Below are 27,509 nucleotides of genomic sequence, written 5' to 3' on the forward strand. Positions count from 1 at the left end.
TTTATTGTAGAAACACGTGTTTCTTCCAGGGCACACACTCTTTGGGTGGCTGTTGCCACAATAGCTGCAAACATGAATAAATTTGCAGTTCGAGCGATTACAATTTTTTTTTATTATAGTGAAAACAGAGGGGTGTAAAAACTGAACTTTATCTCCGTCATGTCAATGAGAGTGGTTGAAAAGCACCAAAATACCACTTCCGACAGCTGAAGAGCCGTGACGAGGTGGCCGAGTGGTTAAGGCGATGGACTGCTAATCCATTGTGCTCTGCACGCGTGGGTTCAAATCCCATCCTCGTCGTTTGATGTCTTCAGTTTTTCGAGAGGGCCAAGTGCGCCTTGCAAGTTCGAAGTACCTTGCTGCCTACTCTAACGACATCATCCTTAAAATAGCTGTAGAAACACACCACAGCCCAGCTTCAGGCAAGTGACGAGGTGGCTGAGTGGTTAAGGTGATGGAATGCTAAACCATTGTGCTCTGTGCCCATGGGTTTGAGTCCCATCCTTGGTGTTAAGTTTTACAGAGAGTCTAGTATGCAGATCAACCACAAGGGTGCAGTTTATGGTGAGATTTAGCTGGATTGCGTTTTAATTACAGCTGCAGAAAAATCTCATGCTCATTTCTGAAACCATTGTTGAGGTCAGGATCAATACAAGAAGCCCCCTGGTGAATGGATATGACCATTAGAAATATTAAAACACGTTCTAGAGAAGGTCCAAATTCAGGCTACACCAGCCTTCTTCAAACTCATGTTTTCGCCACCACAGTGAAAGCAGTACGTAAAAGAAGCAAAAGCACAAACTCCTTTTCTAACAAATCACAAAGCCTTCTAAGAGACTGACAAAAATTGACAAGGCTGACTGTATTTCAAGTCATCCCAGCGGGGTATTGGGTAAAGTTTTCAATCAGCAATGATCACATCTCGGATGAGCCTTATAGACTACAATATTGCCTCTGCGAAAGAATGCCAGCGAAGGTAGCGACGTCTCCTGTGCTTTTATCTGGACATGGAACGACAGGGTGGTAGCAAGCTTTAAACTGCCATGTAATCAGCCTTTTGGCACTGACGGCTGCATGGTGTGTCTACGAAACAGGCGAGTGATATGCACAAAAAGGTTTATTCGTTGTTCTCTCTTCACTCAAATAACAAAAAGTGCAGTGCTTTCGAAATTTTGTTGGGAGAGAATTATGGGTATCCTGGTAGCAAAGGGGCGGAGTCATAAAGCTCAAACTCCAAGAACATGTTTGAGTTCGGGATCGATTCGACGAGCCTTCTACGAGGTTGGGTAGGATAATGAAGAGTGCAAGGACACTGCAAACATATTCTGAGAGAGGTCCAATGCAAGCTATGCTGCCTTTTTCTTGACCCAGGCGCTCTCTCTAGGTTCTTTCCAACAAAGCAGAAGGAGCACACAAAAGAAACATAAGCACATCTCCCTCTATCAACACGGTCCGAAGTCTCCTAACCCATAGAACCCAATGCTCCTTGCAGGTCAGTCGAAGGGTTACCTCTCTCATCAGCCCAACCTTTTACAACACATTATGGTGAACATTATCTCCGTCATGTCAATGAGAGTGGTTGAAAAGCACCAAAATGCCACTTCCGACAGGTTGAAGCGGTGTGACGAGGTGGCCGAGTGGTTAAGGTGATGGACTGCTAATCCATTGTGCTCTGCACGCGTGGGTTCAAATACTATCCTTATCGTTTGATGTCTTTAGTGTTCAAGAGAGCCAAGCGCGCCCTGCAAAGCCCTTTGCTGCAAACTATAACGTCATCATACTAAAAATAGCTGCAGAAAAACACCTCAAGCAGGCGAGTGGTTAAGTTGATAGACTGTTACACTATTGTTCTTTGTGTGCATGGGTTCAAGTCTCATCTTTGGCGTTAAGTTTCTCTGAGAACCTAGTACACAGGGATGTACAAGCTTTAGCAGAATTGCATTTTAATTATAGCTGCAGAAAAAGCTCATGTTCATTTCTGAAAACATTGTTGAGATCAGAGAATGTAAAGCAGAGCAAAGAGCAATTCAACATCTTTCTCCAGCACTACAGGCTGAACCTGAGCATGTCACTCAGTCTCAAGGAGGACATTACACAATACTGAGAGGTATATAAATAACACACATATATCTCAAACAAACAAGTTAAAAGGACATGTGACAGCATCAGTTTATCATACCTCAATAATTGCTGAACCTTTAGTTACGACATTGAATTGCAATAAAAAAGGTAAGCAAACTTGAGTGCTTTCATCTAAATAAGAAGTTAACCCACTTTTTTCAAATAACAAAAAAGAACATTGAACATTTAAAAAATTCACAATAACAAATGAAAAGATGCACAATGCAAAAGTAAAAGAACACAACTAATAATAATAAATAAGAACATTTTCAACCAATATCTAGATATCTTTTATTGGCTGGCATGTTTTAGTCCAGATTAAAATGTGACAATAGACTAGTCTACTCATAAACAAATGTTAAAAAATGGCTTTAGTATTTAGTATTGTTTGACAAACAGCATAGCGAATGCAAACAAATGTGTAGGGCTGTTGTAAATACTCTGACCTCATTTCTTCCTTTCGTTAGAATTGTGACAACGACAACAAAAGAGTGTCAGAACAGAGGCAGAAAGATGCTTGTGTTCAGGGGTCACATAGTATTTCTGCTTTTCCATGAGCGCCACCTGCTGTCAGAGACTGAATCTGCATTTCATTTCAGCTTCTAATATACACTCACCTAAAGGATTATTAGGAACACCATACTAATACTGTGTTTGACCCCCTTTCGCCTTCAGAACTACCTTAATTCTACGTGGCATTGATTCAACAAGGTGCTGAAAGCATTCTTTAGAAATGTTGGCCCATATTGATAGGATAGCATCTTGCAGTTGATGGAGATTTGTGGGATGCACATCCAGGGCACGAAGCTCCCGTTCCACCACATCCCAAAGATGCTCTATTGGGTTGAGATCTGGTGACTGTGGGGGCCATTTTAGTACAGTGAACTCATTGTCATGTTCAAGAAACCAATTTGAAATGATTCGAGCTTTGTGACATGGTGCATTATCCTGCTGGAAGTAGCCATCAGAGTACATGGTGGTCATAAAGGGATGGACATGGTCAGAAACAATGCTCAGGTAGGCCGTGGCATTTAAACGATGCCCAATTGGCACTAAGGGGCCTAAAGTGTGCCAAGAAAACATCCCCCACACCATTACACCACCACCACCAGCCTGCACAGTGGCAACAAGGCATGATGGATCCATGTTCTCATTCTGTTTACGCCAAATTCTGACTCTACCATCTGAAAGTCTCAACAGAAATCGAGACTCATCAGACCAGGCAACATTTTTCCAGTCTTCAACTGTCCAATTTTGGTGAGCTCGTGCAAATTGTAGCCTCTTTTTCCTATTTGTAGTGGAGATGAGTGGTACCCGTTGGGGTCTTCTGCTGTTGTAGCCCATCCGCCTCAAGGTTGTGCGTGTTGTGGCTTCACAAATGCTTTGCTGCATACCTCGGTTGTAACGAGTGGTTATTTCAGTCAAAGTTGCTCTTCTATCAGCTTGAATCAGTCGGCCCATTCTCCTCTGACCTCTAGCATCAACAAGGCATTTTTGCCCACAGGACTGCCGCATACTGGATGTTTTTCCCTTTTCACACCATTCTTTGTAAACCCTAGAAATGGTTGTGAGTGAAAATCCCAGTAACTGAGCAGATTGTGAAATACTCAGACCGGCCCGTCTGGCACCAACAACCATGCCACGCTCAAAATTGCTTAAATCACCTTTCTTTCCCATTCTGACATTCAGTTTGGAGTTCAGGAGATTGTCTTGACCAGGACCACACCCCTAAATGCATTGAAGCAACTGCCATGTGATTGGTTGATTAGATAATTGCATTAATGAGAAATTGAACAGGTGTTCCTAATAATCCTTTAGGTGAGTGTACTGTAGATGAAGTGTGAGAGAGTTGATATCTTTAAGTTCCCCCAGTGATAATGCTGGATGTAGAAGGTCAAGCTCTGAATGTTGTCTGGACCCAGTGTCATGAAGACATATGGTACTGATGCCTGGACAGAAATAGAGGAGAGAAACTAAGGAAATGAATTAGGCTAGATGGCTTTGCAAGGTGGCTAAAGTTTGTCTCCTCATAGAATTATGTCACGTGTCATTCCCATACACCTATGCATATGATCAAATCAAGTGCAAAACACTGTCTGTACTGCAGGATAGCATGACTTTTCTGAGGTTTTGTCTGAGGTTTCTTTGGAAACCTGCTGACACCTGATGTCTTCTAGTCTTTTTAGTCTGAAACAAACAAAATAAAATCTTATAAAAATCATAAAAAGGGCCTCAAAACAGTATCTATGTAATTTCCAGTTTTTTTAAATAATAGGCTAACCGAAAATAAGGGCTTAGTTTTGCTCCAATGAATGTGAAACTTGTCCAATATAATAATGACAATGGTATTTTCAGTACATAATTATACAAACCAAACATTTTAGCAAAATAGCAATTTGCAATTAACTATAATAAACGAATAATAATTGTTTTATCGCAGAGAACAATAACACTAGCATAAAGTGGTATAACCACAAATAACAATAAAAAATATCACATACAAATTATAATAATAAAAAAGAAAGGGCCAATACATTCAAATTTTACACGAAGAGCCAAAATTTACTTAAGAAAATAATAAAATTAATAATAAAACAGATATTTTCAGACTTTTTTTTTTAGTGTATAAATAAAAATACCCAAATATAATGTTTGTCAGATGCACATTTGAATGTAATATGGCAGAATGTAATAATAATAATAAAATAATAAAATATACCCAAATATAATGTTTGTCAGATGCACATTTGAATGTAATATGGCAGAATGTAATAATAATAATAAAATAATAAAATAATAATAATGGTATAGAAGTAATGAAAAATGCTACATGATGTAATGACTACGAAAGATTGTGGTTTCTGGTTTGACCCATAGACAGTATATAAACTGGACACAGCGACCCCATTGGATTCAACGGAGACAAGTGAAGTCAATTAGAGGCACTAACTTCCTGATGGTCGAGCGTACTGCGCAGACTCAAACTGAGCCTGACGACGTAGATGTGACGTGAGCAACCCGTCTGTCTTCTAGTAGCTGTGCCAAGCGAAATCTGAATCATTCCCTTCCGAAACTTGCAGAGACGGAGAGTGTGAGTAGGAGGTGTCCATGAGCTAGGAGCAGGAGTAACTTTTGCTAAGTATTCTGATTCATTATTTTGTCATTTTGCCTCCATGTCCCCCCGATTGCCCGCGAGCTTCTCCTCCTGTCCATACGGTAATTCTCTACTGTGCGACAGAGAGTCGCGTGGTTATGACGCAATCGTTAGCCTATTTTTACAAAAACTGCTTCTACGGGGCCATAACGTAAGATACAAGGTAATGGAGCCTTTTATACATTTTCGTGTTTCTTTAGAAATAAATAATGGACAAATGGAGTCTTTAAACGCCTCAGATGTAAAGTTATTCACTGTCAAAGTGACGCCAAAATGAATGGGAGTCAATGGGATGCTAACAGCAGGTGATGGTCTGATAGCCAATGGCGGCGCCCGGGGAAGCTTCAACATAATATGAAACGCTGCCCCCCTGGTTTGACCTTCAGGATTGCAGCTTTTGATGTCCACACATGTGCCTTGTGTATTTTGCTATTAAAAAAGTATTTAATCATATTTTTGGCTCAGATTAATACAATTTCGGACAACAACAGTATATAACACACACTGGATAATCGCTTTAAGCAAAAGTGCTATTTTAGTTTAAAGCAGAATGTCGTATTCTGTTCAGGCGCTCCGTGGCCTGCTATGAGGTCCTTCTGATCGCCATGTGGTGTTGGATAATTCTAGAAGAACGTCAGTGAGACTTCATCACAAGCGTTACCCAAGCACAGGGCCTGAGAGTGACCCGTCAGAGCTCATTTATTTGACATTCAGTGGCTTTGCAAAGACCTGTTACTCAACGTTCATTTATATTAGCTAGTAAGTATTCAAAGATGTTGTCTGCGGCGAGAACAGCAGCGAGAAACATGTCGTGCTCTCAGAAAACCTCCAGCAGTGTGTCTGGTCTCATCAAGAAGGTGAGTGAGTTCTTCACTACTACTGAGTGCCCTTAAAGTGTGCTGTCAGTCAGACTGATTTCTCAATGTGTATTTGATTCAGTCTCTATATCGAGCCGACATGATTTTGATCTGGACTGTAGAAGTTTGAAGTGATGTATCGTTAGGTTTGGTAACAGGATCCGTTGACTTTTGCCTGAAGTGATTAGTAATCATGTGTTTGTAGCCATACTCATCATATACAATCTGTTAAAACACACAACAGTGGGAAGACAAGCTTTAAACTAATCATTTCCCCATTGAATTAAGATAAAAAACCCAAATGTTCATGTGATTCAACCACGTTCCAGCGTTATGTAAGTGATTTGTTTTAGAGACATGATGAATTAATATCCGTTAGATCATCTAGACAGTTAAAAGTGTGTAAACAGCAGTGGAGGTCATTCATTTGGTGCCTGTGGAGTTGAGGAAGAGTGTGTTTGAATGACCTTCATGAAGTGTCCCTGAAGCATCCCACCTCGGGTTATGACATGAGCTTTCCTTCATCTGGCTGTTTCACTGAGAAATCACTTGTTGTTCATAATTAACACATACTGAGTGTTTGAAGTAATATTGCCTTTATGTGAAAGTACTGTAATCCACGTGATTCTCTTTGTTTCAACATGACCACATGGTCAGACCTGTCAAATTGAGTAATATTATTCAATAGTAATAGTATATGTCTGTCTTTTGGCACTAACTGCACTCTGTACGGCATCTCATTTAATCATTTCCCTTCTATTTTGAATTATAGTTTTTATATTGTAGTGAAACTTCCATTTGTTTGTTTTTTTGTCTCATCTTTGTTAGGCTTGTTGGAATGGTTTGACTCAACAAACTCTCCAGACCTCAGCCAGACGTCAGTATGCGTGAGTATCATATTAGCTGTTGTATCATAGACGATGAAGGTCCATGAACGAGTGTCTAAGCTGCCGGGTGCTTTTTCAGTTCGGAGGCGATCCGAGGCGCTGTCATCGGGATTGATCTGGGAACCACAAACTCCTGCGTGGCTGTGATGGAGGGAAAACAAGCAAAGGTAAGCCAGGACTAATACTCAACTCCTGGTTTCACAGACGAGGTTTAAGACGAGTCTCGGACTAAAATGCATGTTTGAGCTGTTTTAACTGAAAGAAACATATCTTAAAATATGTCAGTGCCATATTGTTTTGTCTCAGGATGCACCAGTAATGTGTTTTTGTTTTAAGGCACGTTTAGAAAAGCCACTTAAAGGCCCTAAGTGAGCTAAGGTCTAATCCTGGCTTAATCTAAGCCCTGTTTGTGAAACCAAGCCATGATGTGTTAATTTAGTGGTTAAAGATTAGGGCTGGAAACCAAAAGGCTGTAGGTTCAACTATCACCATTGTGTCCATTCTGGAGATGTGGGACACGCAAATGAACCTGCCTGTAGTTTTTATAATGACGGCATTTCTGTTTTGAAATTAATTTGAGATGAGAACCCATAATAACTGAAGTACTTTTTCTTTCTGATGCTGTTGGCCCATATTGATAGGCAAGGCAAGACTTGGTCACTGCCCCTGAACATGTTGAAAAGATTAATCCAGAATAATTCCCTAATACATTAACTTTTTACATTTAAAAAAAAAAAAAGGTTTTGTCCCAAGAATCATTGATATTCTTTGTTTAAAATGCACAAAATATGCACAAAGCTCATGAAATAATTTACATTGGGCAATACAGCAGTGTTTTTGAATAAATATTTTAAGCATTTTATTGATTGAATGGATGCTTTACTAACAGTATTATGGGGGTGGAAGAAAGATCCCAATGAATTAGGGTTTCTGCAAGTCTTAAAAAGGTCTTCAATTCATCCTTGCACAAATTAAGGCCAAATTTACTGTAAGAAGTTTCAGTAAAAGAGGTTCTCTTCAATTTATTTTAGTTTTCAAAAAGGTCTTAAAATTCTGAAATTGACCTTCATAAAACCTGCAGAAACCATGTGAATTACTATGAAATGCACATTTGAAATTATGTAAAGCCCCGATTGAGAACAAGAACAAATCTGAATGAATCTTGAGTGACGAGGATGGGTAAATCACCTCTACTACTGTCTGCCTGAAACTGACATTGAATCAAAATGCTGCTGAACTAAAACGCATCACCGTAACAGGTCCTTGAAAACGCAGAGGGTGCGAGGACGACCCCGTCAGTGGTGGCCTTCACATCTGATGGAGAGCGGCTCGTGGGAATGCCGGCCAAACGTCAATCTGTCACCAACCCCAACAACACTCTCTACGCCACTAAACGTCTGATTGGACGCCGCTATGATGACGCTGAAGTCCAGAAAGATTTGTAAGGCATTTAACTTCAGACTTGATGTTCATACATGCACTCACACCAACATGTACATATACATACATATTTACATGTGTGCTATTATACTAGCAAACTTGTAATTAGGGCTGTCACGATTCCTCAAAGTTTGAGTGCTCGATTTATTATTACACCGTTTTCTAACTGCTGCACGACATATTAAAACGAAATGTTAGTCGGCTAGAAGAGGCTTAGTTGACCAATTTTATTAGTCGGTTAGTCGCAGGAAAAAAAAAGAAAGCTTGAAATGTCTACTTTTAAACAGACCAATCCAAAACGAAAAGAAATACTTTCTGCTTATGTACTCTGCTTAAAATACTCTGTCAGCATCACTGGCTCAGAATACACTAGTTTATTAATAAATAATTAAAACGTCTCCTTGCTATTTTTCCGACTGATGATGATTCATAATCATTACTTTTGACGGTGCTTTGCGGCAAGCTTTATGTGTGCGCTCGAGTGCGGAATAGGCTATATTATTGTTTAGTATTCTCCTCAGTATATATTTAAGTAATTAAAAGTAATATAAACCTACGATTAATGGCTTAAATGAACGACCACTAGTCGACTATAAAAATCTAGTCGGGGGCAGCCATAATTCACAGTAAATGCTGCTCTGCACAAACTCTGTTTCTGTTTGTTTGGGTTTCCAATAACATGCATTTTGGGAAGGCATACAGTCTGATGTGCTTCGTTTCATAGTAAGGTGTTGCACTGTTATCCGATTAATCGTCAAAATAATCGACAGATTACTTACGATTGCCAAAATATTTGAAATATTATGTACTAGGGATGTACATTATCAGGAATATTAATAATCGATTTTCATTAAATATGAACAATCAATTTATCGATTAATCGTTAACGCTAACATGAATGATTGCATATATTGGCATGAACGGTACCAAACATATTTGGGAAAGAACAGTGGGGTAGATGTATATGTTGCGCCACGTCTCGTTATTTTCTGTGCTTCTCGCTCACCGTGAGCGCCGTGGTTGACGGACACTAGGGACACACACAAACTGTTCCTCCTCCTGCTAAATCTGCTCATCTGAACACAAGCAGAAATGCTCAAAGAGACGCCGTGAGCGCTCACCTCTGACACGTCACACACAGCGCTCATTCAAACACGCAGAGAAGAGCTTGTTAGAAATAACGTCACCACAGCAAATAAAGATGATGTCTTGTTTCAGCGTGTACTTTAAAATACAATCATGGTGTTCATAATATTTACTTGCAAGAAAATGCTCCAACACTCATGGCGCTGATCCCGCATTTTACCGTTCTGGAGTAAGCCAAGGTTGTGTGTTTGTGCAGCAGACGTGAAATGCACTCTAGCGTCGGAGGATTTTATAGGCAGTGTCTTTACCCTCTGCTCACATGATCACTGAACTAATTAATCAATGAGCTTAATCGATTAAATCATTAACTTGGAATTAATCAATTAATCATTAACATCCTTATAATGCAGTTTTTGTTTTTCTTTCAAATAAGTGATAAACTTTGCTGTGATCGACAGGAAAAATGTGCCCTATAAGATCGTGCGTGCCTCTAACGGAGACGCCTGGCTGGAAGCCCACGGCAAACTGTACTCGCCCAGTCAGGCCGGAGCCTTCGTCCTGATGAAGATGAAGGAGACCGCAGGTGAGTCCATCCGACTGAAGAACAGCAGTTTAAGACCGAAATAATCAAAAGCTCCATCAAACCACTGTTCCTCCTCTTCTTCCTCAGAGAGCTACTTGGGCCATGCGGCGAAGAACGCTGTTATTACAGTCCCAGCTTACTTCAACGACTCCCAGAGACAGGTGAACTGCGTTTCACCACACCTTCTGCTTTCTACACTCTACTAGATTGACTTGAAGGGATAGTTCACCCAGAAATGGAAATTATGTCATCTTTTTGTTGTTCCAAACCTGGATGAGTCTTCTGTTGAACACAAAAGATATTCTGAAGAATGTCAGTAACCAAACAGTTTATGGCCCCATTGACTTCCATAATATATTTTTTCTCCATACTATTGAAGTCAATGGGGCCCATGAACGGTATGATTACTGACGTTCTTCAAAATATCTTCCTTTATGTTCAGCAGAAGAAAGAAACTCCTACAGGTTCGGAACAACTTGAGGGTGAAGAAATGATGACAGAGTTGATGACAGTGCTTTTTTCACAATACATATTGTACACAATACACACAGAAAATGCTTGTTTCAGTCTTACATTTTAGAAAGCATTCTGTTATCGGCCACTGACGTGAGTGCTCATGTTGTGAACAGCTTTGGTTTATCAGATGCGTTGCTGTCTGTAAAACCTGGTGTGTTTGTTACAGGCGACCAAGGACGCGGGACAGATTGCAGGTTTGAATGTGCTGCGTGTTATTAATGAGCCGACTGCTGCTGCTCTAGCCTACGGACTGGACAAGACTCAAGACAAAATGTAAGTATCGGATGCGCTTAATTATTTATTTTATCTTTATATACCAACATTTGTAGGGAGTACTCCATACCACTTGTTCATGTTCAATACAGATGACATACTTTACCTGATATATATCCAAATTAATCCGTTACGAATCTAATCACAAGCTTGTGAACCGAAATCAGATTGTGAATTTTGTGTCAGTGCCCAGTCCAACTAAAGTTATTCAGTCAAAAGCATGAAAATGAGTGAATTTTTTTTTTCTTTTCTTTTTTTTCTTTGTCTTTTGTTGTTTGATTTATCACCACAGACAGCAGCAGGATTATTAGGATTATTAATCAAATCTTTAATTGAGGTAGTTACTATAGGTGTATGTACGAGTGTATGCATAGGTGTGTGTGTGTGTGTATTTATGCAGATATATATTGTATTAATCTGTTTTATGCATTTTTGATGGGGACAAATGTGTGTTCCTCGTGTTATGTGGTATATAATGTAGTTGTACAGTGTTGTCTGATGTATTTTTTTTATTATAATTTATGTCAGCATGAAAGATAAATTTCTTTCAGACAATAAAGTCAAACAAAGACCGAATGCACGGATGCATTATCTGGAGACTTGTTACTAATGACTTCAATCAAAAGGAAACTCTTTCTGTCTTTATTCCAGTATTGCTGTGTATGATCTTGGTGGCGGGACGTTTGATATCTCTGTCTTGGAGATCCAGAAGGGTGTTTTTGAGGTGAAATCCACCAATGGAGACACGTTCCTGGGCGGAGAAGATTTTGATCAGCACCTTCTCAGACATATAGTGAAGGAGTTCAAGAGAGAGGTTTGTGTCTGTGTGTCTGTGCGTGTGTGTGAGTAGTGTTGCACCCATCGGGACATTTAAAGGCTGTTAGCGATCACATTTTTGTTGCCCATACATTTACAAGTTAGTATGCAGTATTAAAATGTACCACAGTAAAATACTAAAATTAAATTAGAAACCGTTATGAATGGTGCCGTTTTACTATCTAAGATCATTGTGATGTACTGGCAACCAGTAAATGACCAGTGAGAAATCATCTGTATAAATGACTTCTTGGTGTTTTGTTGTAACTTATAATGCAAACCACCAATTATTAGGCAACAGCATGAAGATGCAGTGCAGTTATAGAAGGTCAAACTGTAAACGCATGTAATTCTCTGTATATAAACTACTAACATGCATGTCTGTGGATCAGAAAACACCACAGAGTAGCATCGGGCTGAGTGAGGCGGAGAGCACACATTTCTCTTATCTCTCCACACTGACTGACTGCTGTAACGGGCACTACATCACCTATAGTCTCATTTGTATTCGCATCTGTTAATTCAGTTTTACATTCATGTGCAGTATGTTTGTCCTCGCCATCTCTAACTGTACAGCAAGTCAGAAGAATTACCATAATAACTCTTGAAAACTGACATTTTTATTTGGTTTGGGTTCTGTCTCCTCTGGCTGGCTTAGTTGGGGACACTTAATATTCGGCAATATTATTGACTTGACTGCAGTGTCATTATCGAATGAGAGCTGGATGATGACATCACTGTTTTCTGCAGAGCTCCTTTATAGATCAATTGAACTTATTTCATAATTGAACTTTACTCAGTTATTGAACTGAATCAACAGCTGATTTCAACTGAATGACTGTTTACTATTGTCTTTTCAGAGCTGCTTTCCAGCAGAGTTGTATTCTCTCTGCATCGCTGAATCATTATTTTCCTGTTATCACTGTAAAGCTGCTTTAGAAGCGATCTGTATTGTATAAATGGGTCACTGTTTGCTCTGATGCATGATTTTCAGCATCCAGGTAAAGTGTTGTTGAGGAGAGTTTGTGCTGCTTGTTAATGTATGTGTGTGTGTGTGGTCTCGTTGCAGTCTGGAGTGGATCTGACGAAAGACAACATGGCTCTGCAGAGGGTGAGAGAGGCCGCGGAGAAAGCCAAGTGTGAACTGTCTTCCTCTCTGCAGGTGAGTGTGTGTGTGTGTGTGTGTGTGTGGTGTGTGTGTGCTAAGAGCGGTCATGTGATCAAAGACATGATTTAACCTAATAATCATACATTGGTTTTTTTCATTTTTGTCATTATTATTCAAATTATAACACATAAATCAATTAAAAAACATATTTCTATTGCAGGGATATAATTGTACTGTGTATAAGAAGTTTATTTTATAGAATAACAATTCTATTTACATTTTCTTTGTTGTTGTTTTTTGTCTTCATCTTTCTTTGAAACGCTATGCCATAGAGCTTTTGTTTTGGCGTAAAACTGCAGGGAGAACTTTTGTCTCTTTTGTTTGATTCATAAACTAGTCTGGGTTAAAATGTGGACAGATGTTTTGTGCTGCAGTTCTCTGTAAGCTGTGCCTGTGTCGGCCACATGCTTGTAGGGCTGGTCCGAATACCATTTTTTGAGCTTCGATAGGAATTAACATCGAATATTCGAAGCTTCGGAGGGAGGGGGCTGAACATATTCTTCTCTCTAATAAAGGCAGGAATCTCTATGCGTCTGTCTGTTTGCATTTAGATTATTTATCTTGCATTTTGAACCGTTCATCCAATCGACTTCACGAGTGCAGTGTCACATTTGGTGCAGTATAGACACACGAGACGTGACATGTTCAGAATTAATAAACTTTTAATACAGAACAGCGCGAGCGGCTCACGCGCAGGGCTCCAAGAACGGACACTGCACTAGTGATACAAAACACAGCCTAATATTTTTCTGAGTAACAAATAACTCTCAAATCAGAAATCAGCAGCACAGTAATTACTGACACAGTAAAGGGTAGGCTAATATATTGTTTCTATTCTATTTCCACAATGTCAAAGCAACGCAGCTTATAGCCTACAAGCTCAGGCATGCACTTCTGCCCATACAAACTCCGCTGTTCTGCGCTCTAAAATAAGAGTATTGTATTTCGCCCAAAAATGCTAAAACAATAACCGTGTGAGAGCGTTTTAGGCTATATCATGTTATAGCCAGATATGACGACGCTTACAGCACGCGTCACCGCAGATCAGCATCTATTCATCAAGCCAACGTGCAAACTTATCGCAAATCAAAGTGAAAGTGGGTCGCAGATGCTTTAACACACAATCAACTTCATTAAAAGTAAAGAACCGAAATGATCTTACCAGGGCTGTTGCCGCTCTCTTATTGCGGTCTTTGATTTAGAAACTTTAGCTGACGATCAGTAAAATGCAGCTTATCTGTTGCTGGTGACGTGCACTCCATTACATCTGCCTATAGCGCGGGATTTGAAGTTCGGATTCATATCCGTTTTGCAAAAACACATTTATGTGTTCATTGTTCATATTGATAAATCAGAGAGAGCTATCCGATCTGAGAAAACGCATGACAGCCCCATTCAAGCGCGAATGGGAACCGTTTCTAGGGGGATGCCAGGTGTGAAAAAAAAGAAAGAAATTCCAACGATTATTCGAATGTCAAATTTGAAAATCGAATACCAACCCACCGAACGAATATTCGAATACTCGAATATTCTGGTACAGCCCTACATGCTTGTGATGTCATACCCGTGCAGGAAAACATAAAATGCTATTTGATTTTATTCTAGTGAATGAGGAAAAAATGCAGTGTTTGGATGAACTGCTATACAGATGTTGTTATAGGACTATATTATATTAATTACTTTTTTTAATTACTTTTTAATAGACTTTTTTGATAAAGAATGGCAGTTAACACAGCACTGTAAGAAAGTTTTCTCGTGTAACCTGAAAATGTGCTTCATATTTAGTAGCTTAGGGAATTGACTTGCATCAGGGCTCAAATAAAATAGAAATAGCACTTTAAAGTTGCAACTGCGTAATGTAAGCACTTCTTGTGTGTATGTTGCAGAAGTCTGGTGTAAAAGATGTTTTTGCTCAGGTGGATGAATTGTCTGCCCAATAGAGAGGTTTTAAAAAAACAGAGAACATTGGTTGGCGTATGTTGCATTTTCGAATGCATGTTATAAGTGATCAAAACTGACAGCGTTTTCAATGATGGAGTGTGTGTGGAAACGAGTCGCTCCGAGACACTGGAAACACCTGATCAGCTCCGAAACACCCAGCACATCAGACAAATATTTGATTAAATCACAACAAGCTATTTTGCATTTTTAAATTTGTTAGACTTAAATAGTTACCGGCTAACGATGCTAAGGGTGTCCCACACACACACGGCTAGATGATGCCGCAAGCTCATTCAGTGCGTTCTCAAGCAACTTGTACATGAAATAAATCTATTTGAAGAAGCTTTTGTAGATTTAGAAATTAAGCAATTTTGTGATACTTGTCTGGACAGAAAATACAGGGAAAATTATAAATGTGGAAAAATCACATCCTTGTATGAGAAACAGACTGGAATTGAAAGGGACAGTTCGCCCAAAAATGAAAATTGTCATTGTGCATTGACCCTCATTTTCGTTCCAAAACTGTGTGGCTTTTTCTTCTGTGGGAACTCGTACAGGTTTGGAACAACAGGATGGCAAGTAAATGATGACAGGTTTTCCATTTTTGGGTGAACTGTCCCTTTAAGTCTGTAATTACCAATAATTTTCCCTTCCACTAAAGCACTCAAATCAAAGTGTTTGTTTTTGGTATTTTTGCGTGGCTGTTGAACATGTCAAACTCAACACAACACAACACATCTAAAGGTGCCAAGCATAATTTGAGTGCTGAGGGAAGATGATTGGTGGATGGTCTGTATTTTTAGGAAACAGATTATTATGAAATTGTGAGAAGAGGAACAGCTATTTCTCTTATTTCACCAAGCCATGCCAACATATTGACAACATATCAGTCCAACATGCATACATACATATTCATGCATTCATTCATTCATAAATAACAAGCATGTTATGATACATTTGTGTGAGGTTTTTAATGAAGTCAGGTTGATTGTTAATGTTTCTGCACACAGACTGACATCAACCTGCCGTACCTGACGATGGACGCCTCTGGCCCGAAACACTTGAACATGAAGCTCACGCGCTCTCAGTTCGAAAGCATCGTGGCGGATCTCATCCGCAGGACGGTGGCTCCCTGCCAGAAGGCCATGCAAGATGCCGAAGTCTCCAAGAGTGACATCGGAGAAGTGCTGCTGGTCGGGGGAATGAGCCGAATGCCAAAGGTCAGAACTGAACCGCTCTTCCCAGGAAAGCCTCAAATGAAGCGACTTCATTGCTATTATACACAGATAAAACGTTGTCAAAGTAATTCCAGTTCACATGGCTACACGGAAGCGATAAATTCTGTATTATAAACTAAGGCCAGACAAGTAATTTGTTGAGGTCAATTTGTAAAGAAAGACTACACGCCTGTGCACATATATATTCAAACGCTCATACCTATAGACTCGTAATACGCATGTGCACGCCGTCAGCGTTTTCACAGGTTCGCGTTTTTGAAGTTTGCGCAGAGATAAAGATTTATAATTATTTATTTTTATTTTTATTTTTTAAGGCTTGCACCTTGGAACCTGTTTCAAGGTTTGTGTTCTCGAGCCACCAGGCACTGTTGTTGTGCGGATGAGGACTTGCTGTTTTTGTTTGTTTGGGTTTTCATATTTGTATTTTTGTAATTGAATTTTTGCCATGAAAATAGCCTTGAATGCTGACATGGCACTAGATAAAACAATCTGCAGGGCTTAAAGTATTCCGGCCGGGGGCCGGATTTCCGGCTTGAGGGCAGGTCCGGCCTCCGGCGCAGGCAAAATTTATTTATCAGGCTGTAAATTAACGTTACAGTTGGAGGCACTTTCGGCGCGGACGCGCTTGGAAAAAACGTGCGCGTCCCTCCGCGACTGCGTCGCTTCCATTATGAGCGCGCGAATTGACACTTTTCTCCAATAATATCTGTCTGCAGACCCTTCTCCTTTTCACAAGTGCTCACGACACACATCCATTTTCTCACGCATAGAAAAATCGCGAAGCAAAGAGGACACGGAGACCGACAGACTAGACAGAGCAGGTTAGTTATGATATAAAAAAATCTCAGCTCTCAGATTCTGTCAATTTTATTACGAAATTAAAACAATAAATACCGTTTTGGCGCTTGTAAATGTGACACGACAGATCCCATAGCGGCAGGTGAACCGATCATCTCTAGCTAGTAAATAAACACGAATGAACAATGTTGAAAGATACAGTACAACATACCGAAATGTATATTCCTCATACATAATATTGACCAATCAATCAAACAAATGGGTCAATAAAACAGCTGGAGAACAATTATGTCACATAACATTTACCTCAGGAAAGCCATTTGATGACCATAATATAGGCTATAGCACATTAGTTGGCTAGAAAAAAAGAGCTATAGAGAGTATTTTGCTAAATATGTGTACGATATTACATATTTATTATATTTTTACTTGTATCATTAAATAAAGTTGTTATTATAATAAAAAAAACGCATTATATATCTCTCTGTATGTTTACAGCATTAGGTGAGTTGTTTTTTCTTAAGAAAAATTAATGCCTATCTTGTGTAGCCTACCTAATATTTATTTGAGTCAATATTAAATCAAATCACAATAATTGAATTGAATTGAAAACCAGAAATTGTACCATGTAGCCTAGCCTAAACATTGTAAGATGTTGTCACTAAGCCTAATAAAATTCAGTTTAGTTACTAAAATGTTTTGACAATCACAATACACTTATTGTGATGCAATCATTTTTTTACATCCCCCCCAATCCCCATTCCCCCCCAATCCCCGTTCAGGCTCAGGATTTTTTTTCACTTTAAGCCCTGAATCTGAATCTGTGCAGTTGAGCGGGCCGGAGCGCGTTAAGGGTTTTCTGTTAGAGCGGTGTCGTGTTAGCAGCCCCTCAATTAATAACTAATGATCTTTGCAACGGAAGTGAATCAATCAAAACTAACTTTTGGACAATAACTTTATTCTAGAGCTGTTATAAAGCCTAAACAATCTCTATTACTTTACTTTCCTATTATCATTCTAAAGCCGCTTTAGAACAATCTACATTGTTAAAAGCGCTATATAAATGAAGCTGACTTGACGATTCCCTCTGTTCTCAGGTCCAGCAGACGGTTCAGGATCTGTTTGGTCGGGCTCCCAGTAAGTCCGTGAACCCAGATGAAGCCGTGGCTATCGGCGCTGCCATCCAGGGAGGAGTTCTGGCCGGGGACGTGACGGACGTGCTCTTGCTGGACGTGACTCCTCTGTCTCTCGGGATCGAGACTCTGGGAGGCGTCTTCACCAAACTCATCAACAGAAACACAACCATTCCTACCAAGAAAAGCCAGGTAGGTTCATAAACGGGATGGAAAAAGCAATGGTGTTTTGTGATTTGAAATTGACATTTTGTTGTGTGCTTTGCTTATGGTTTTTCTTCCCACAAACAAAGTCTGTTTGTCAGAATTACAAGTACATGAATGCACCTGTGTGTTTGTGTGTAACAGGGATTCAGTGTTTTCACAGCGTCACTAATTTAAACCTCTGTTTTAGACGTGGCTTTCATTATCATTTTACTGAAACTGTCTCTGTCAATATAAAGATTCAAAGCTCTGATTCGACAGCTTGTCTTTCTGTGGTGTCTTAAAATGATGGTTTCACACAAAAATGAAAATTGTCATTTACCCATGACAGAATTCCAAACTCTCATGTCGTTCCAAATTCATAATGTTAATGAAACCTGGAAGATTTCTGTTCCTTCATTGAAAGTCTGTTCCACCAAAACTTTGCTATTCCTGTGATCAAAGCTTGAATGTTCAGCATCATTACTCCAGTCTTCAGTGTCACATGATCCTTGAGAAATTATTTCTTCAATGTAATAATTTCTTCTCTCAATGTTGAAAACAGTTTTAGCTGCTTATTTTTTTTGTGGAAATCATGATACACTGCTAAATAAAAGTAAATAATTTTTTTTTTTTTTTTTTTTTACTTGCCCCCAAGCATTTGAATGGCAAAGGCCCCTTAAATGGATTAAATGGAAAATACATTTGTGACACTGAACCACAAAACCAGTCACAAGGGTCAATTTTTTTTAAATTGAGATACATATTTGAATTGAGAATAAATAAATGCTAGTATATTTGGCCGAGATACAACCATTGAAATCGCCTTTAAAGTTGTCCATTTACAAAAAAATGTTTTGTATATTTACGGTAGGAAATGTACAAAATATCTTTATGGAACAAGATCTTAATATATTAATGATTTTTGGCATAAAAGAAAAATCGATCATTTTGACCCATACAATGTATTGTTGGCTATTGCCACAAATATACCCGTGCGACTGGTTTTGTGGTCCAGGGTCATATTATTGGTCAAATCATCATATTAGAATGATTTCTGAAGGATCATGCGACACTGAAGACTGGAGTAATGATGCTGAAATTCAGCTTTGGTCACAGGAATAAATTACAACTTAAAATATATTAACTTTAATGTTTTCAAAACTTTTGACCGGTAGTGTATCTAGGCAGAAAATGCTGTTTATTATGATCATATTGATAATACCAAAACAATGTCGAAAGACATTTCTATATTAGTCAGTTTGATCTTTTTTTTTTTTCTTTTTTTTTTTTACATTTTTGAAGTTGCAATGGCCAGTAGTGGAAATGAAGGTTACTCTAATTTAAATCAGCCATTTCAGGACCTAAAAGGAGGCCTATGATGAATCTTTTATTAAGCTATGTATTGCTCAGCTCTATATAAGGTATGAATTATGCATGTGTTGACGTTGGTGATCTGTCTGCTCTCAGGTGTTCTCTACGGCTGCTGATGGACAGACTCAAGTGGAGATCAAGGTTTGCCAGGGAGAGCGAGAGATGGCTACAGACAACAAGATTCTGGGACAGTTCACCCTGGTATGTGCTCTGGGGCGAAATACCGAGATGCAGATTTACATTTCATATCCATTTACGGCTCAAATGTTGTATTTCTGTGTTCTGAACAGGTCGGCATCCCTCCTGCTCCTCGTGGCGTCCCACAGATTGAAGTCACCTTCGATATCGATGCTAACGGGATTGTGCACGTCTCCGCTAAAGACAAGGGCACCGGCCGAGAACAGCAGAGTAAGTCTAGACCAAAATCAGCTTCAAAGGAAAACCATTCTCAGTTGTTCATCAAAATATAATAACATGCTCCATAACTTTCTTATGGAGGCTATTGGTTCATGTTAACCAGTTCTCAAACAGCCGGTATTTACTCAGTGTTACGCCACTGTTGTAGGTAATGCGACCTGTACCAATGCAGTTCAAGTTAGTGTTGCACGGTGCACCGATACTTCAAAAGTATCGCGATTCTCGGAAATTAAAAACGTCACGATTCCTAAATTTATTAGTATCGATACTTCTAAGAATGACCACGTTCCAGATTTGTAAGGCCGGCGACACACTGGCTGCGTGGCATGTCCGTTTTTATTTCGGCTCCCATGTTAACAGGTTAGAGCTAGCACACTGCCTGCGTGACGCGCGCCCGAGCCGCGCGGAAATCACGTGCATGCTAGAAATAGAACCGACGCCTATTTTCACGCGACACGCAAGCGTGTTGGAAGCGTTTCCAGGCAAAATAGAATAGGAAAATATGTTTCTATGTCATTTTGACATGAATACATATTAATAAATGACATTTTGATGTTTGAAAGTCTAGGTTTTGACATAAATGCAGATATAAATGTAATTTAAAAAAATATGATTTATTTTCAAATACTGTACCTCTCAATACAGAACGTTCAATATTCTGTAGCCTATTTTGCCGTCAACACTGCCGATGTTGTCTTTGCTGCTATATATTTATGTTTAACATGAAGTATAGGCCTTCCACAACTCTCTCCCCATATGTCAAATATATCACCAATGAGGCTTATCATACGTTACCAATATTAAACATTGTTTAATATAATCGCTGTTCATATTTTTATTCAAAGTTCAGAATCAAGATAAAGTTATTACCGGTAACTTTTATGTTTCTTATGATAACTGAGATAATGCTGCTAAATTTATTATTTTTTTTACCTTGAATGTCATTGCTCAAATTTTTAATTTTTATATTTCATATTTTGTTCAAATGTTTAATATATCTGCTGTTCATATGTTCATTTATTAGTGTGTTATATGATTAGAATGTTGTCCCGGTTTTAAAATAAAGCACAGCAATGATATTTGAGAGTGTTTCTCCCTTTTCAGGAAAAGTATCGAAATCGCAATTCTTGACTTGGTATCGGTATCGAAACAATAATTTTGGTATCGTGACAACACTAGTTCAAGTTAATGTAGTAAAGGTCACAGAAATAATAGTCAATAACAGTATCTTTTAAATACATGAAAGTTAGCAACTTTGTTGGTTGCAATGCAATTTCCCATTGCCAACCAACTAAGTTGCTAACAGGTTAGCAACTATGGTTTTGGGAAACGCACCCCTGATCAACTCTTTTCTAGCATGCAACTTTCAATCCAGTCCACTCAGTTTGAAAATCCTGCTTAACTCGAACACATCACATTACAGAAGTAAAACACAAAATCACATGTAGAATTTGAGTCTTAATGAAAAACATTAATCTTGTTTCTGCTTATTTTTTGCATGCGCTTCATTCAGTTGTCATCCAGTCATCTGGTGGCCTCAGCAAAGACGACATAGAAAACATGATCAAGAATGCAGAGAAGTACGCAGAGGAGGACAGGAGGCGGAAGGTAGCGTCCGGTTTTCAAATGCTTCAAAATCAACATGTTTGTCTTTATTTGAAACCGTTTTGAGCGTGGTCTTATTTGTGGCGCCTTTAAAAGCTGTTGCAACATCTTTTGATTTCGATTCAAAGGATCGTGTGGAAGCGGTGAACATGGCCGAGGGGATCGTTCACGACACCGAGTCAAAGATGGAGGAGTTTAAGGATCAGCTGCCAGCCGATGAGGTCCGACACTTCTACTTCTGCTGCTGCTTTATTATCAGTCTGAAGGGCTGAAACTCCATTGTTCAGAGGCGTTGTATAAACGTTTTGTGATCTGTTCCTGCAGTGTAACAAACTGAAGGAGGAGATTGTAAAAGTACAAGAGCTTCTGTCACGGAAGGACGCGGAGACGGGAGAGAACATCAAGCAAGCAGCCACAAACCTGCAGCAAGCATCACTCAAACTCTTTGAGATGGCGTATAAGAAGGTACAGTCAGTCACGTGACCCTTTACCTTTTTTACTTTATATTTTCTGATAAACTAATTTGACTCGCTCATATTTTGCCTTATGACTTGTTAACCTGACAAGCTTTTGTCAATCAGTGGACTATTTTGAAAAAGCCCTAAGGCCCATTCATACCAAGGATGGTTATAACTAACAATATAAAAAAATCTTTCTGAATGCAAAAGAATAGCACACCTTATTAGAACTATAACAGCACAGAGAAACAATATCGTTGGAGTCTCTTTCAGAACGAGTTTTTGGACAATAAAAACATTGACAGCCAATCAGAATCCGTCCTGCTTCAAAGAACTTGAGCATTTAAACCAGCAGAATACAAATCTGTAGCGCGCTTTTATAATAAACATAATGATATCGTGCGTTGGTGTGGATGCTAAATATTAGGTCTGTGACGGCTCTTTGTTTAAAAAAAAAAAAAAAAGGAACCAAACCATTATCCACCCACGGTTCGGCATGAATCTCTAACATGAGACAGACAGAGTTCCCCTATGAATCTGTCGATGGATACCCTCTGCCTGTGTACTGTTAGTCTGTTAGTCTGTTGCTGACATCAGTTTCTTGCGTGTTGGTGTGTCGCAGTTTAGCATAGCAAGTGAAGGAGACTAATATCCTGTCTGAGAACATTCTGGCTTCCCAATACGTGACAACAGCGACGGTCCAAAAAACATGGACAACAGTCACTCTTTGTAAACTTTGTTCGATGCGAGTGCCATATGCTCAAGGCATCATGTCTGATATGACCAGTCTTTACAGCATCATCACCCCGAGCGCAGGTGAGACCTAAACTCAACACATTGCCTGTTTAAACAGACAGTCAGACTCAAAACAATGAAGAAAGCGCTGACAGGCTCAAACACAAGCACTGCCCAATGGCCTGGGGTTGACGCTCGGGACAGTTGACGGAGCTGTCACTGTCCCGATCCGGCCAGTGCTGCATCGTCACTTTGTCTTTCGCTTGAACGAACAAATTCACACACAATTGTCAACATGCCAAAACCATACAAAAACCGCGATCCGAACCATGAATAATTTGAACCGTTACACCACTACTAAATATGGGTTCACACTCTATATAATATGTACTTGCATCAGAAATAAGTACAGTGTACTTCTTGTGCTGATTAGGGCTGAAACGATTAGTCGACATTGTCGACAACGTCGACAATAAAAAATTGTCGACAAATATCTTTGTTGTCGAGTAGTCGTTTGATCCCACGTGACCTAATGTAAGGGCCTGCAATATCGCGATTTGACCGCTACGGCGCTGTAGCGCTAGAGTGTAATGCAGCCGTTACAAATGCTATTGCGGTAGAAGAAAACACAGCGCGAATTATGACGGAGTGCAAACGAATCCGAACTAGTAAGGTGTGTAAAGTTTCACAAAACTGCAAACCAAGAATGCTGTCGTATGCAATACATGCAAGGCGGAACTTGCTTTTCACGGGAGCACAACATGCATGTTAAAACACTTAAAGAGGAAAAACCCGGCACGAGACGAGCCGGTGAGAGGTGAATATTCTCCAGCTGAAGCTAAATAACTAGCAGTAAATCTCTTTTTAGAGAATGCAATACTACTAATAATAGCAATAATATTAACAATAATAATATAATTACAGTAATGTGATGATTCATTTTTGCATAGAATAAAGCTTGATCGAGCTTAGGAGTGGGGGCTGTTTTTATTATTGTAGCTCTATTAGGTAACGTTATTACAGTCTTATCCCTTGCCTGTATTTTGTTACATATTCATGAAGACTTACAAAAGGAGATGTTATGAAGAATATCATGTCAGTTAATTTTTTATACTGTAAATTAAAAGGTGAATGAGAATGTCTCTGTCAGCTCAGCTCAATTGTCATATCAATTAAAAAATAAAGCTGTAATGCAGCTGATCATTTTTTTTGTTTATTTTTTTCTATTGAAAGAGAACAGAATATTTAAACAATGCTTAGAGAGCATTTGTGTGTGATTTGAGTTGGACAGAAATCTGAAAACTTAAAGAGAATGACCTGTTTAGTTGCTCAAAGTTCATTAAAACAACCATTTCAAAAGCTGAAGTGATTTTCTTTTTTTATATTATAGTTAGAATATGTATAACTCCGTGTTTTAACTAATTGAAAAGGCTGAATAATCGTTCCAAACGTACTGATTAGTCGGCGAATTAATCGATGAATAGTCGATTAATCGTTCTAATAATCGTTAGATTAATCGATTATCAAAATAATCGTTTGTTGCAGCCCTAGTGCTGATTTTGTATTGTAAGACGCTTTTGCTGGTATTGAGGAGGGATACGGGGAAGGTTTGATGGTATGGATGGGTTAAAAACAAGGGCAGGGTTAGTAGTCTTCTTAGTTAAAGACACCTAATATAAAGGGTGACCAAGTATATACCGGTAGTTATCTTTATAGTCATTGTTCTTTGTGTGAATGGGCCTTTACAGTTGTTATAATAATAAAGTACAGGGCTCCAGACTGCGACCGCCACGTGGTCCCAACTGATAAGAGCTGCCATTTCTGTTGCGCATTGAACGAAACCGCGCTACTGGTTTGAACCTGTGCGGACCGTTTCTCAGCTCAGAGCAGTGATACAGCGCCGCGAGAGGTTTACTCACAGGCCCATCTCTACACAGCGCTGGGGAATCCACTGAGAAGCGTTCAAATTCAGCGCAGAATTCTCTGTTATAAACCATATCTGATCAAACAGCACTGATGTGGAAACATTGTGCCATGAACAAACAAGATATAGAAGGCTTTTCAGTCCACAATATCACCAGTTTAGAAACGCTAACTGTAACTGGTATTGTGGCAGAAATAGTCAAATGTTTTTACATTAATAGTAAAGTGCTTCACACTTTTTCCAGCACTTCAAAGCTCTTAATATTGTCCAATTTGCATATTCTTTTTAATGTGATGACAAAAAAAAAAAAAAAAAAAAAAAAAAATATATATATATATATATATATATATATATATATATATATATATATATATATATATATATATAAATAAAAATAAAAATTAGGGGTTTTACATGTTAAGTTAATTTTATCTGCATCTCAACTCCAGCTCAGTGCTTTACTGTCAAATGTACATTTCCAAGAAATAAACATGTAACATTATTAGTTACTGCACTTGAAACAATCAAAGCAATAGTCATTTTATGATTAAATTACCTTTACAATTAAACATCCCCCCTGAAGCGTATGGACTATTAATAGTGATTAAACACAGCATGTATCATCATTCTCTGAACTTTACCTGAAGTTTATTTTCATCTTTTACACCTGAGGTGTTTCCAGGTATGTCTGAAGTATTTCCTCATCTCCTGAATGTGTGTGTGTTTGTCAGATGGCGTCAGAGAGAGAAGGCAGCAGCGGCTCGAGCTCAGGAGGAGGAGACGCCGGAGAGAAGAAGGAGGGCCAGCAGTAAAGCCCGTGACCCTGGAGTTCACTGTGGGACTGAATGTGTTTCTCTGAGCAGCGTACGCAAGATCTTCTCACGTATACTGTGTTTTTGACAGTAAACTCTACAAAACAATATTACCAATTCTCCTCATCCACCTCCCTTAATGTCTAGAAGCTCCGATTCATTTGTGTCTGCTGAAAATAATCTGCATCCATCTTGAAGCAAAATGTGCAATGAAGTGTTTGATTTGCCATGTTGGGTTTAAAGGTCAGCCTGATGATAGATAGACATGCTCATCATAGACGTGAGCCTTCAGCCTTTAGACATGCATTCCAGCCACTGGGCGCAGTGTTTTGTGTTGTGATGTCTTTAAAGATATATCTTTGTGTTTAGAAATAATATTTTTCAAAAACATTGGTTCGTGTCGGAGATAAACGAGGCTGAATGTGTGTCTGATCGGCTTTGGGGTGTCTATATCAGCGATGAGTATTTATAAAATCAGGACTTCAAGACATCAATGTTTTCTATTTAAATACAAGAATATCTGTTCTGTCCATCAGTTCTGCTTGGAAATTGCTGATTCGTATATTTCAAGCTTGAGCTGGTTAGTTTGGAGAGTATGAAACTATGAATGATGAAACTCAATGATAGAATAGCTGGTGTGGAATTGATTTTTCAATCAGTCATATTTTTTTCCTGTTAAATGTGCTGATCACACCAGCAGGTTTATATAGAGCGCACATCTACGACAATATGACTCTGTCTTTCCGTAAAGGGTTAGTTCACCCAAAAATGACAATGCTGTCAGTAATTACTCACCCTCATGTTGTTCCAACCCCGTAAGACCTTCGTTCATCTTCGGAACACAAATTAAGCGACGAGAATACTTTTTGTGCACAAAAACAACAAAAATAACGACTTTATTCCACTATTCATTTCCTTCTCTCTGGGCCTCGAGTGAGTTCACGTAGTGTTTTTGCGCAGCGCGTCTGTGTTGTACGTCACGCATCACACACATGACCAGCGTCGGCCAATAGTGAGCCTACGTGGTGACGTGTAACACAGACGCGCTGCGCAAAAACGCTACGTGAACTCACTCGAGGCCCAGAGAGAAGGAAAAGAATAGTGGAATAAAGTCGTTATTTTTTGTTTGTTTTTGCGCACAAAAAGTATTCTCGTCGCTTTATAAACTTAAGATTGAGCCACTGGAGTCACTTGGACTATATTAACAATCTCTTTAATAACTTTTCAGTCCCTTAGAAGTTTCAGTCCCTTAGAAGCCTATGGAGGAGTGAGACAGCTCTCAGATTTAATAAAAAAATATCTTAATTTGTGTTCCGAAGATGAACGAAGGTCTTACGGGGTTGGAACAACATGAGGGTGAGTAATTACTGACAGAATTTTCATTTTTGGGTGAACTAGTGGAGGTGAATTTAATATCTAATCCACATTTACCCGTGATTTGAGCAGTTTTTTTTTTATTTAATTTAAATCCGTGTTATGTGTTGCTGTTATGGACGATTGTGATTTACTTGAGGGAAGCCGAGCTCTGAACTGAGGGCTTGCGTTCTTCCTTTCTGTTTGTCGGTCTCGTAACAGCACGATGTAACACACACACACACACACAAGCCCGTCTACTCTGTGCTGTTCTACACATGACTTTCTGGTTCACTAAAGAAGAAGAATCTGTAACCATAGAAGCTCTGTACAAAGGCTGATGTCTGTTGAAAATGTTAAATGTTTAAAATGATGATTTAATGGGTTTAAAAGTAATATTCCAATGCAGTCTTTTATAATAAAACGTTGTGTTTGAACTCGTGCTTGTGTGTTTTTCAGGAAAATTGTGGGCAGTCAATCAAAATGAAGTGTTCCCATGTGTCCTGGAAGAGAGTTTATCACTCCCTGAAACACAGTTTTGACACATGAGAGAAGCATTTTGACAGATCATGTTGGCCCCTGCAGTGGTTAACTTGTGTTATTAACTGCTCAAATGTTTGCAGAGATTGACAACTGG

The 27,509-nt window shown here is 39.1% G+C and overlaps 1 protein-coding gene across 4 annotated transcripts; it reads left to right on the forward strand.

Moving 5' to 3' along the window:
- Positions 1–5,845: 5,845 nt before the first annotated feature.
- On the forward strand, positions 5,846–27,309 carry hspa9 (heat shock protein 9). Of its 4 annotated transcripts, none has more exons than XR_014629879.1 (18): positions 5,846–6,132; positions 6,961–7,019; positions 7,099–7,186; positions 8,279–8,460; positions 10,004–10,128; positions 10,216–10,289; positions 10,811–10,917; positions 11,569–11,731; positions 12,803–12,895; positions 15,853–16,062; positions 17,976–18,203; positions 19,665–19,769; positions 19,859–19,976; positions 21,499–21,593; positions 21,719–21,811; positions 21,915–22,055; positions 25,439–26,302; positions 26,666–27,309. XR_014629879.1 is itself a non-coding variant. In XM_084430942.1 (17 exons), the coding sequence occupies exons 1-17, from the start codon at positions 6,049–6,051 to the stop codon at positions 25,517–25,519; spliced, it is 2,046 nt and encodes a 681-aa protein (XP_084287068.1). In that variant the 5' UTR covers positions 5,846–6,048; the 3' UTR covers positions 25,520–27,309. The 4 variants fall into 4 exon arrangements, 1 of the variants encoding a protein (XP_084287068.1); XR_014629880.1 differs by having other exon boundaries at positions 25,439–26,271; positions 26,875–27,309; XR_014629881.1 differs by having other exon boundaries at positions 25,439–26,112; positions 26,875–27,309.
- The last annotated feature ends 200 nt before the right edge of the window (positions 27,310–27,509 follow it).

Source organism: Rutilus rutilus (assembly GCF_951802725.1).
Source record: "Rutilus rutilus genome assembly, chromosome: 14".
Classification (NCBI taxonomy): Eukaryota; Metazoa; Chordata; class Actinopteri; order Cypriniformes; family Leuciscidae; genus Rutilus; species Rutilus rutilus.